Genomic DNA, 13332 nt, shown 5'->3' on the forward strand with positions numbered 1-13332 from the left:
AAGAATCAATGCTTTTGAACTGTGGTGTTGGAGAAGACTCTTGAGAGTCCCTTATTCTGCAAGGAGATCCAACCAGTCCATTCTAAAGGAGATCAATCCTGGATGTTCATTGGAGGGACTGATGCTAAAGCTGAAACTGCAATACTTTGGCCACCTCATGCGACGAGTTGACTCACTGGAAAAGACTCTGATGCTGGGAAAGGTTGGGGGCGGGAGGAGAAGGGGACGACGGAGAATGAGATGGCTGGATGGCATCACCGACTCTGTGGACATGAGTTTGAGTGAACTCCGGGAGTTGGTGATGGACAGGGAGGCCTGGCGTGCTGTGATTCATGGGGTCGCGGAGAGTCGGACACGACTGAGCGACTGAACTGAACTGAACTGAACTGATTGCAGATTCTATGAAGTGAGGCAACTATTTATGGGGATTGTTAAAAGTCATCAGAAGAGTTTCTCTTCCATAGGGCTAACATGTGATTTACAAAAATCACTTCTCTTGTTCTCTGTGAATGCTCCTCTAATAGTAGTTTAGAAAATATTTACAAAACTACTCAGTTCCTTAGATGAAGTGGAACTATCCAAATATATAATCAACTATAGAACAGGATTTTTTTCCCCCAAGTTTCTAAGAGGGTTTTGTTTCTAAGTACACACAGTAATCCTATTCGTAACGTCATGGAGATTTCCTAGAGTCAGTAAATGGAATTTAAAAATTTTACTATAACACATTGGAGAACTTATCCTTGATTCTTTCCCAACACTAACATCAACCTAACTCACACATTCATTAAGAGTCTCAATATCTACAATGCACAAAGGCCTATCCTAGAGGCATATAATCTCTGCATTCAAGAGATAAAGACTCATACAACAGATAAAAGGGCAAAGCATTGTTATCTAAAGTTGCCTGTACTCTTGGTATGACAGATGTCAGTGGTGCATGACTCATGGAGCTCATCTTCTTTTTGATGAATACTAATGAATTTGTCACACATCTCATCCAAAGGCCATGTAAAACATAAAGCCAAGAATGAAATGTCTATGGCTTCAACTACCTAAGTCTTCCTCCTTTAATTTCCTCCTCCACATCATGACTTTTGCAAAATTTTATGATGGTTTTTTAAATGAGTAAAGTGATCTGGAAAAAACATTTTTTCTGTTTTTATTTCAATAAAACAAGAGGCAGCACTGTTGTAAAAAGTATTATATATGGAGAACAGTTACACAAATATACAAAACGTCAAAAAACTAAACTCCAGTTTATTTCCATAACCTTAAAAATGTAGGGAGCACATAAAAATATCCAAAGTCATAATTAATTCTTTAGGAATGTAAACTCTAGGAATACAATCAGAAATAAGTATATTTACTATGAAAAGATTAGTATCACTATGCAACTAGAAGTAAAGATTAGAGTACACAATAACAGTATGTGAAACAAGATCTTGAGTTTACTAGTAGAAACTTTATATCAAGACATTAATACTCTAGAACTCTACCATTAAAAAACACAAAAGCATCTTCTAAAATGTTCACTGCTAGTCTCCTTAGATATGCACAAGTTACAAAATACAGAAGACAACATACTTATATTCTCTGATGAAGAATTTATCAATATTAAATATAAATGTGAATAAATCAAAGCATTATATATAATTTTGCTAAGCAATTAATCTAAAAGTATAAATTCATGCTAATCAAAGGACTAGAGAGTTAATTTTTTTATCCAAAGATTGGGAAGACATATTAATACACTAATTTTTATCTACAATGCTTAATTTAAGTACCCATCAAATTATTCTTTTTAAATGGCTTTTCAAAAAAATTTTTTTCAGTTACATTATTTAATATACATATTTTCTTGATGGGCTTCCCTTTAATAAAGTGTAGACTTACAGTGCCTATAGACTCAAATATTAAATAGCCTTATTTTAAATATTTGCTGAAAATTAAGTCTGACTGTATTTTTCTTTATAATTTAAATGTAAAGGTTTCAACACTTTAATTTTATTCTGCCAAACAGGCAAAATCCCCTAAAAATGGGATCATTTTTATTTATTTTGGTTTAAAATTTTTATTTCCCTTTATTTCAATTCTTTTGTCTTTAAATGAATAATTTAAACTGCTAAGCAGTTACTTCATAATTGAAGAGAACAATGAAATACTGCTTTTTCAAAAACTACTGAAATCATTTAAGGACTGAGAATATCTACTCTTCAAATCTACAGAGTTGCCTTTAAAAGCTCCATGGTGGTATAACAAGGGATTCCAGGGTGCTCACCTGCCCTAGGACACTCCCCTTAAGTCTTTGTTTCTCTCTCCACTTGGATTCCAAAAGGCAAAATCCAGCATCCAGCTTCACTAGAATATCATAGGTAGCTGGGTATTTGAAGAGTGAGAGGTTGGGTAATTCCAAGAATCTTTTAGCGGTTTAAAATGTGGAATGGGACTACAGGGTCTACTCAGATCCTCTGAGCTATGGGGTACAAGGCCCCAATTTTGTGCAGACTCCTTCTTGTGATAAGATACTACTCTGAATATATAGAGGTCTGTGACCTAATGGTCACATCAGCATATTCAAAAGAAAATGACCTACAAAAGCCACCCCAACTTTCAAATTTGGAAAAGTAAGTGGGACAAGAATAGTAGAGACAATTACAATTGTTACAATAAGTTAGCAGGGCTCAATAAAGGACAGAAATGGTAAGGACCTAACAGAAGCAGAAGATATTAAGAAAAGGTGGCAAGAATACACAGAAGAATTGTACAAAAAAGATCTTCACAACCAAGATAATCACGATGGCGTGATCACTCACCTGGAACCAGACATCTTGGAATGTGAAGTCAAGTGGGCCTTAGAGAGTATCACTATGAACAAAGCTAGTGGAGGTGATGGAATTCCAATTGAGCTATTTCAAATCCTGAAAGATGATGCTGTGAAAGTGCTGCACTCAATATGCCAGCAAATTTGGAAAACTCAGCAGTGGCCACAGGACTGGAAAAGGTCAGTCTTCATTCCAATCCCAAAGAAAGGCAATGCCAAAGAATGCTCAAACTACCGCACAATTGCACTCATCTCCCACGCTAGTAAAGTCATGCTCAAAATTCTCCAAGCCAGGCTTCAGCAATATGTGAACCGTGAACTTCCAGATGTTCAAGCAGGTTTTAGAAAAGGCAGAGGCACCAGAGATCAAATTGCCAACATCCGCTGGATCATGGAGAAAGCAAGAGAATTCCAGAAAAACATCTATTTCTGCTTCATTGACTATGCCAAAGCCTTTGACTGTGTGGATCACAATAAACTGTGGAAGATTCTGAAAGAGATGGGAATACCAGACCACCTGACCTGCCTCTTGAGAAACCTGTATGCAGGTCAGGAAGCAACAGTTAGAACTGGACATGGAACAACAGACTGGTTCCAAATAGGAAAAGGAGTATGTCAAGGTTGTATATTGTCACCCTGCTTACTTAACTTATATGCAGAGTACATCATGAGGAACGCTGGGCTGGAAGAAGCACAAGCTGGAATCAGGATTGCTGGGAGAAATATCAATAACCTCAGATATGCAGATGACACCACCCTTATGGCAGAAAGTGAAGAGGAACTCAAAGGCCTCTTGATGAAAGTGAAAGAGGAGAGTGAAAAGTTTGGCTTGAAGCTCAACATTCAGAAAATGAAGATCATGGCATCTGGTCCCATCACTTCATGGGAAATAGATGGGGAAACAGTGGAAACAGTGTCAGACTTTATTTTTGGGGACTCCAAAATCACTGCAGATGCTGATCGCAGCCATGAAATTAAAAGACGCTTACTCCTTGGAAGGAAATTTATGACCAGCCTAGACAGCATATTAAAAAGCAGAGACGTTACTTTGCCAACCAAGGTCCGCCTAGTCAAGGCTATGGTTTTTCCCGTGGTCATGTATGGATGTGAGAGTTGGACTGTGAAGAAAGCTGATTGCTGAAGAATTGATGCTTTTGAACTGTGGTGTTGGAGAAGACTCTTGAGAGTCCCTTGGACTGCAAGGAGATCCAACCAGTCCATTCTAAAGGAGATCAATCCTGGGTGTTCATTGGAAGGACTGATGCTAAAGCTGAAACTGCAATACTTTGGCCACCTCATGCGACAAGTTGACTCACTGGAAAAGAGTCTGATGCTGGGAGGGATTGGGGGTGGGAGGAGACGGGGACAACAGAGAATGAGATGGCTGGATGGCATCACTGACTTGATGGACATGAGCTTGAGTGAACTCCGGAAGTTGGTGATGGACAGGGAGGCCTGGCGTGCTGTGATTCATGGGGTCGCAAAGAGTTGGACACATCTGAGCGAATGAACTGAACTGAACTGAACCCAGTATTTATAATTGCTATAAAAATTTTCAAATGTATAATCCTTATTTGAAATAGCATCAAAGATACTACAAAAGAATTTTCTTGTTAACACAACTCCACATAATTCCACATTTCAGAAAATCAACTGGTACAAATTACTTGGGAGCAAAAATTCAGAACCATTCCTTCAGGGTTTTTAAAAGAATAAACACATGCAGATTTGCTGTGCACTGTATAAAAGGGTGGTACCGCTTTCATGCTTAAAACTGTAGAGCTCTATTTTTAGTTATCAAAAAAATACAAAATATTAACCATTTTTATTGTAAAAACAAGTGAGATTCATTAAAGATTTAGACTTAGGGACTTAAGTGAGTTGACACTATAAAAAATTAATTACCTGTTAAAAACAGTGAAGATTATAGTATCCAACATATTTGATCTAGGGTTGTGAGACCACTGAGAATTTTAAATATTAGGTAACTGATTTGTTTGCACTTTGATACTGTATTCTCAAACTTTAATATGCATAATAATCACTTGAGATCTCATTAAAAGGATTATGATTCAGTAGATCTAAGGTGGCTCTGAAATTCTGCCAGGTGATGCCAATGCTCCTTACTGCTTCTCAGACCACAGTGATCTAGAATAATACCAAAATGAGGTTCCATTACAACAGCTGAACACTAAAACCTGATCTCTTATTTGTGCTGGCTAATGTGTCCTCAAACTAATGTTTCCCAAAAACCTTCCACATTTCCTAAACACCTTAACTTGCTTCCAATGCCAATCTTTTAAATTAGTTATTAAGACTATTAAAGACTATTAAGATTGTTAGCAGCTATGTCTAGGAAATATTTTTTGTTAAAGAATTACAAAAAGACAATAGGAGATTCACAGTGATTGTACACAGGATTTAAATTGAACACAGGATTCTTAGTACATTAATACTTTATCAACTTTCACTGTCTGGTTGACTTGACTTTTTTTTAACTATAATGTATGTCAACAGATCTTATTTCATTTCTACCACTGGAACTAAAAATATCAAGTTCACATGTTAAAAACCATATTTTATTCAGGATTACTCAATGAAAACTAGTTAATGATTTTTGAAAAATTAGATTTAAAACAACAGCCAAAGTAGTTACAGTCAAAACTGCATTCATAGTGTAAATTGTTTAGCAGTATTCAAGATATACAACTTTTTCACAGATTTGAGCTCTGCATAAACAGGTACAAGATGGAAACTAGCATTTTCTCTGTGTGGCCATAGCTAAGGACTATGAATAAGGAAAACACTGTGTACTAACCACTGAAAAGGGGACAGCTCCCTAGGTCTTCCTCCCCAGTAAACTTACTCTCTCATTCTCGACCCTGCTTTTTTCTCTCTTACCCTAGATTATTACTAAGCCTACTTGATTTAAAAGGAACCTCACCATAGCTGAAATTACCACCACTAGCAAATATCAAAAATTTTACATCCATCTGGAGGTCACATGATCCTCTATAGCTACAAGTTTGTTCAGCTTCTGTTAAATTAGCTTTTTGGTTTTTTTTTTGGCTGGGGGCAACTATACTGATTATTCTTCATATCTTAACAAGAACATTTAAAATAGGCCTGTTCACAAAACAAGAAACACATTCAATATTTTTCACATTTAAAAATTTAAATTTAAGAACACAAACATAAATAACCTAAATTAGTTAATACATAAATGTCTTTAGTACATATTTCACTATTTTTATTTTCTTTCAATGATATTTAATAGATGAAAAATTTACCTAATTTCCTTCATTTGTAGAAAAACCATTCAATATGGTGAACACTGCTATCTTTAGAGCTGAGGTACAAAATTTAAAGTGAAGTCTTCAATGATGTGGGCTCTGAATTATGGGAATCCAAACTAAGCAGTATTTCTGAAGTTCAGCAGCAAGGGAAGCCAGCTTTATGGCCTATTACATCTTAGGAACTGAAAAGGATTCTCACCTGCTAAATCCAGATCAAATACTTCAAAATAACACATCTACTTGCAACCTGATTTTTGATATAAAATGTTTCAAATAAATGACGGCAATCCCTCTTCCCACTCCCTGGAATCACATAATATTTTAGGGTACTGAGTTATGAGGCATTTTCCAGTGCTTTAAATAAACTGTTCTACTAATCTTCAAGATGATCTGGCTATAAACATTCTTATCAGGCACTTTTCATACATATCATTTTTGTTTTTTCACATGCCTATTTTTCAGAGTGGCTTTGCTAAACAGCCAGCTGTAGAATTCTTGGAGTTGTACCTAGTCTAATCCTTGAAAAAACAGTTTCCATACATGAATTCCCTTTACATTGAAGGCCAAACATATAGCTACCAAAATAGGAGTTATTAAAGAAAAAGATTCACAACTTTACAGGAGATGTAACCAACCTGATTACACAACCTGTCAAAATGCACTATCACAATGTCAATCTTAGGGCAACAGAAACAAGATAAAAAAAAAAAAAGGACTCAAGCCCAGGGGAAAAAATACAACCCAAGAAATAGCAAAACCATATTTCAACTTACTACAACCTAGACATTATTCCCTTCATAAAGTCAAGGTAGCCATCAGAATTTAAGACATCAGGGCTCCTGTCAGGAGCAAGGATGAAAGACGACCCTGGGAACTTGCGTGAAGAAGCCAAGTTGTATTTCCAGATTCGCTGCTTACATGAGGAAACCCTTACAAACTAATCTGTGGACAAAGTAATGCTAATACTAGGAGGTCTCTGCTGACCTGTTTGATGCTTCATTGGAAGTTCAGTCCTTTCAGAAGTGTATATCAGCTTTTCTTCTTGGAGACTACAAGCAGAAAACCTATTGGCATCTGTCCCAGCCCCACAGCCAACAGCAGATGATGGGTTATGTGGGACTGAGACACCACTAACTTGTTCAAAGGATTTACTGAAAACAGTGGCGGCAGTCTTAGCCAAACCATGACTGCAAGGTTTAGGCAGAGATTGGCTGGTTGTCAGTGTAAGTCTCTTTAAGGAGAGAAGCTCGAGATTCTCACTTTGGGCTCTCTGTGTTTGTTTTCGAACAAAGTGATCTTTGCAAGACTCCCCTGTAGCTTCTTTCTCTTTTCCTCCAGTTTTGTTTCCTCCTGACCGTCTCTGAGTCTTCCCTATACTTGTCTTGTTACTACAATTTTGACTAATGTTTGATAAACCTGACTGGCTGGTACTAGAGGCAGCCCTGGAATAAAATCCCTCGTCAACTTCGGATATCTCCATCAGTTCTTCTTGACCTGTTAATTCTGTATTTTCTAAACAAAGAAATAACAAGGATTAATTAATATTAAACATTTTAAGTAATTTTTTTTCATGATTAATACCAAATCAAATATACTTTAAATAAATTTTAGAACAATTTTAGCATAATATGTAACACAACAGACTATTGACCAAAATCAAAGGATAAATCAAAACATTCTATAAAATGTCAACAATAGTTTATCATTAAAATTAGAATAATTTAGAGTATATTAAATAAAAAAGCATGCCATAAACCACACCCCACTGTGTTTTTAGAAAAGTTTTCTTACTATTCATGCAAAGATCAGAGACAATTAGAAAAATACCACACGGTAAAACTAGGGGGTAAACTCTCCCCTAGCAGTAAAGCAGTGTAAAGTCAAAGATCATACCAAGAAACTTAAAAAAAAAAAAAGTTATTAAAATAAAGACTTTTTTTTAAGGTTGCACTCCACATTCTACATTTTCTTACTAAAAGAAAAATATATAGACCATAACTATCATAACCACAAACTTGTTACAATTCTTTATACATTATCTTCCATATCAAAGATGGCAGAAATACAAGGATAAAAAAGTAATTTTAGATCTCAAAACACAAGCAGTAAATTATTCTGGAAGCCATTTTCTGCCTCATTTTTATAACAATTTAGTCAGAGACAGTATAGATACAACCATTCCAAAGAGCATTAAGTCATTGGGAAACTGGAGTACATAATTCATGCATTTTGATTAGATGACATGCAAAATTTTTGTGGCTGTGCAACTGTTGCTTAAAACATGCAGCAGTGACCCTTTGCCATGAGATACCTTGGAGTGCAGCTATAAAGTGCTCTGCTAAAACTGCACTCTGCCAGGTGAGTTTATTCCATCCTCCATCATTTTTCTTACAGATTTTTGCCTCCTGATCTCTGGCAAGCCTTTGCTCTCAGTTCTAGGATCTGTGGCTGTTTCCTGTACACCCTGCATATGCTGGGCATCAATCTCTCCTAGTGTTCTGCCTCTTTCCCCATTCCCGGTTCTCTCTCCGGACACATTTGTGACACTAATCTCAGGAATGACAAGGATGCCCAATTCAGTAGTATCATTATTGTTGTCAGGTTGCTCTAGAATTGAAGATGATAAGACAAAATGATGGCTGAAAACAAAACAAAACAAAAATGCAAAACAAGAAAAGCAAACGATCCAAAACAAAAATTGGATGACTGAATGTTAGGTATTAAGCCAAATAAACCTGATGAAACTCCCATAATTTACAATACTCTGACAGTACTGGAGAAACGGGGTCATGTTCTTTAATTTCAAATGACAAAAAACTCAGAGCATCATTTTATGTTCTGTATTTTTTCACACACATATTTGACATAGACTGTGAAACATAAATTTTTTTAAAACTTAGAATTTCTACTATTTTTAAGATAATATTGTGACTACTTGAACTTATGTCTAGCCTTACGCAAGTTTTCAACGATTTACAACCAAAACTCTAGTTCCTTCCTGTCAACATGAGGAACCAAGCCATTTAGGAATTCTCCTTGCATAATTATTTTTAATTAGATTACACTAAGTCTGCCTTAATAAACTATGATGTTGGAAAAATGCTTATTCTAGTACTATAGGTATAGTTAGTTTTTGTTTCACACACCAATCATCTTGCATATTAGTAAATATTAATACAGCTGTGACATAATTAAACAGTCTATTCCTTCAGACATACTAATTCCATAAATTTAGGCTAACTTGTAACAATTCATTACTAAACTGGAGATAAATAAAAATGGATTTGGAAAATCAAAGTGGCTGTTGGTCGGTTATTCTGAAAACGGTAATTTATAATTGAAACAATGAAACTCCTAAATAGTTAAAACTTGTAGACATTGTTTTGTGTCTCAAATCACAAAGCCATGGTTCATTTAAAGTTGTCAAGGAAATATCTGTAACAGATGAAAAAAAATAACATGAATATATCTACCATGGACGGGTAATGAAAGTTAAAGTTCAAAACAACATAAGACTATGTAAAACAGTATGCATTCTTTAAAAATGTAGAACACAAATCTGAGTGAGTGACGTTACCCAATACTTTCAAATATTTTTCATGATAGAACATCAAGCTCTAGTGAATCGTGCTACAGCATGTGAAACAATAACAGGTAGAAGAATGGAGGCCAGAGCCACATATTCCCATGGGTCCCCACTTTGCTGAGCATCTTGAAGAACTACTGATGCCTGGCTCTCACCCTCAACATTCTAATTTAAATAGTATGAGCTATGACCTGGACATTAGGATTTTATAAATTTCCCACATGACCAATGTGTGGCAAATTCTGAAAGATGGATGCCCTGGGTACTCCATTACCGAGCAGCAATAAAAGTGAAGTGAAGTCACTCAGTCGTGTCTGACTCTTTGTGACTCCGTGGACTGTAGCCCACCAGGCTCCTCCATCCATGAGATTCTCCAGGCAAGAACACTGGAGTGGGTTGCCATTTCCTTCTCCAGGGGATCTTCCCAACCCAGGGATTGAACCCAGGTCTCCTGCATTGCAGGCACATGCTTTAACCTCTGAGCCACCAGCGAAGCAGCAATATGCACCTCCAAAGGTCTTCAAAGCTTCATGTTGCCCTGGGCTGGTAGGTCAATATGCTGGCATATTAATTTTCCAATTACCTAGTGCTTCATAAACTTTTGACTACATATACCCTAAATGAAATCCTTTCCTAGACTGGCCATCGGTGAGGTATTAATGTTTAACACACTGCTGCTTCAGTTTCCCTAACAGAATTCCTAAACCAGCCCATTCCCCATTGCTAATAGCTGTCTTCAAAGTGAGGGCAAGTAAAATCTAACTGAGGTAAATGCCAGAGGCCACTGCAACTGAGAGTCAAATCAGCATGGCACTTGGTCACTTGGGTGACAACCAAGACTTGTCCATTTACATTGTACGAAGCAGTTTCACAAAAGATCTATTAACAGGATCATTGCTGCTGCTGCTGCTAAATCACTTCAGTCGTGTCCAACTCTGTGTGACCCCAGAGACAGCAGCCCACCAGATTCCGCCATCCCTGGGATTCTCCAGGCAAGAACACCGGAGTGGGTTGCCATTTCCTTCCCCAGTGCGTGAAAGTGAAAAGTAAAAGTGAAGTCGCTCAGTCATGGCCGACTCTTAGCGACCCCATGGACTGCAGCCTACCAGGCTCCTCTGTCCATGGGCTTTGGAAAATCCCTGGGGTCGCACAGAGTAGGACACGACTGAAGTGACTTAGCAGCAGCAGCTGCGATGATCCTGTTAATAGATCTGTTGTGAAACTGCTTCTACAATGCAAATGGACAAGTCTTCGTTGTCACCCAAGTGACCAAGTGCCATGCTGATTTTACCCTCAGTTGCAGTAGCCTCTGGCATTTACCTCAGATAGATTTTACTAGTCCAAAATAATTATAACTTGCTTTGTTATCCAAATTTTAACAAAGCCAATGATTACTAAAATTTAACAAAACTTTTAAAGATAAGCATAAGTGGCCTAACAGAATAGAAAACAATGCTACCACACTGATTGGTACTTAATAGTTTTCTTGAAAGCATTCACATGTATTATTCAATTATATTCTCGAAACAATGTGTTGGTACGCCTCTGGAAGCAGGCAATTTGGTTCCCATTTGTATACAGACAAGGAAACTGAAGATCAGAAACAGTTACAACAACTACTGTTTGGGGGACCTAAACAATAGAATCTTTTGTTGACATCAAATGTCTATTCTAACATACTATAAATACTAACTTTTCAATCATTAAAGTCAACTTGAGTTAAATATTCTCTGACATTTTTTAATTAAAAAAAATCTTATTTGCCTAGATTCGTCATTTCATAGAAAGCAAACAATTTACTTTGAACACAGAGCAAGATCAAATAAATCTCTAAGAAAACCTTAATAAGTCAGAATCTTCAAGGTTAATTTATGTTTTAAATTGGTTTTCTTTTTTCAAAGATACCAATGAAAATGCTGCTGCAATGGTGAAAATTTAGAATTTTGCAAGAAAAATTAGAAATGACAAGAATATTATATAAAATAGCATGAGACAGTTGGATTACTAATATTTACTGGGGAAATGGTAAAGATCTGCAGCCCAAGAAACAGCAATACTAATTTTTAAAAGTCATCTAACTAAATGGCAAGTGGTAAATGAGATATGTTCTTCCACAGGCAAAAATCTTAAATAAATTTATGTGTGCTTAGTCACACAGTCATGTCCGACTCTCTGCGGCCTCATGAACTGTAGCCTGCCAGGCTTCTCTGTCCATGGAATTTTCCAGGCAGGAATACTGGAAAACTTCCTACTCCAGATCTCCCTGACCCAGGGATTGAAACCCATGTCTCTTGCATCGCCTGCACTATTTGGCAGATTGTTTACCATTAGTGTCATTTGGGAAGCCCCAATTTATGTATATTATCACTCAAAAATGGTAAAAACCACAAAATTTCTGAACTGTTTATTAAAGTAAATTCATGGAAAGAAAACCTAGAAATAAAAGAAGTATATTTCTCAGGAAAATTATAGGATAAAGAAAGATAATTACAAAAAAACCCAAACATCTGTTACATGATATTTCTCTTATTTCTCCAACTTCTTCCCTAAATAATTCTGTGACCCACCCCTCCTACACACAAGTACTTATTGGTCTTGTTATTCCCTAGGCCTGGAATGCTCTTCCCCACATAGCTACATAGTTCACCTTCTTACTTCCTTCAGGTCTTTTTTCAAAACTTTCCTTCTCAAAGAAATCTCCCCTGATCATCCTATCAAGTTTCAATATTACCCATGTTTCATATACTCTCTTTCCTACTTTGTTTCTTTTTCTTCTTAGCACTTCATCACTTTCTAACCTACAATTATTTACTCATCGTATCTACCAGATGTAAGCTCCAAGAGGTCAGGGATTCTTGTTTGGTCACTGCTGTATACCTCGTTTCTAGGAAAGTACCTTGGCCCAATAAAATTTGTTTGATGAGCTGAACGAGTCTCCAGTTATGACATGAAATTATTATTAGAATAAATAAAGGTGTGTTGGTGGTGATTTAGCCACTAAGTCATGTCTGACTCTTGCGACCTCATGGACTGTAGCCCACCAAGCTCCTCTGTCCATGGGATTTCCAGGCAAGAAACCAATTGGAGTGGGTTGTCATTTCCTTCTCCAGGGGATCTTCCTAACTCAGGGATGGAATCCACATCCACATCTCCTGCACTGTAGGCAGATTCTTTACCACTGAGCCACTAGGGAAGCCCTAAATAAAGTTGAAAGAACACAGAAACGACATGAGAAAGGTAAGCTGAGAATGTGTTACTTGACTTGATAAAATAAAAAAATAACATATAGCTTAAAAGGATTTTTAGATGGCAAAGAAAAACACAGGCTCTTTGTTTTAGAAAAGTGTTGTATCTGCCTCTAAATGTAGGTTTAGTAAAATGATTGTTCACATCAGAAAGAGTAATTTTTAAGTCTATCCAGAGGATAACATAGATAGTTAAGAATTATTCTTCTTTGAAAAAGACTATAAAGGAGATGTTTTAAGGGAATACAAATGCATAAAAAAAAAGAATCTGCTTAAAAGCCCAGAACTTAAAATTTTATGCAAAATGTGTCATGACTGTTCTATACCTATAAAAAACAATACTTACATTTGACTTCAAATAATTCGAAAAGTTCAAAAAAC

At 36.5% G+C, this 13332-nt stretch overlaps 1 protein-coding gene across 3 annotated transcripts in view; it reads right to left on the bottom strand.

Moving 5' to 3' along the window:
- Positions 1-1139: 1139 nt before the first annotated feature.
- The window catches only part of HYCC1 (hyccin PI4KA lipid kinase complex subunit 1), a 101693-nt gene continuing 89500 nt past the window's right edge, over positions 1140-13332 (bottom strand). For 2 of the 3 annotated variants that reach the window (XM_055420568.2, XM_055420569.2), the window contains one exon: positions 1140-7632. In XM_055420568.2, coding sequence (XP_055276543.1) covers positions 7058-7632 — 575 coding nt within the window. In that variant the 3' untranslated portion in view covers positions 1140-7057. Of the gene's footprint in view, positions 7633-8431; positions 8728-13332 lie in introns of those variants that run through there. The other variant, XM_055420570.2, reaches the window with a different exon arrangement.

The sequence above is a fragment of the Moschus berezovskii genome, chromosome 3 (assembly GCF_049115385.1).
Source record: "Moschus berezovskii isolate FMDL1 chromosome 3, NW_MosBer_1.0, whole genome shotgun sequence".
NCBI lineage: Eukaryota > Metazoa > Chordata > Mammalia > Artiodactyla > Moschidae > Moschus > Moschus berezovskii.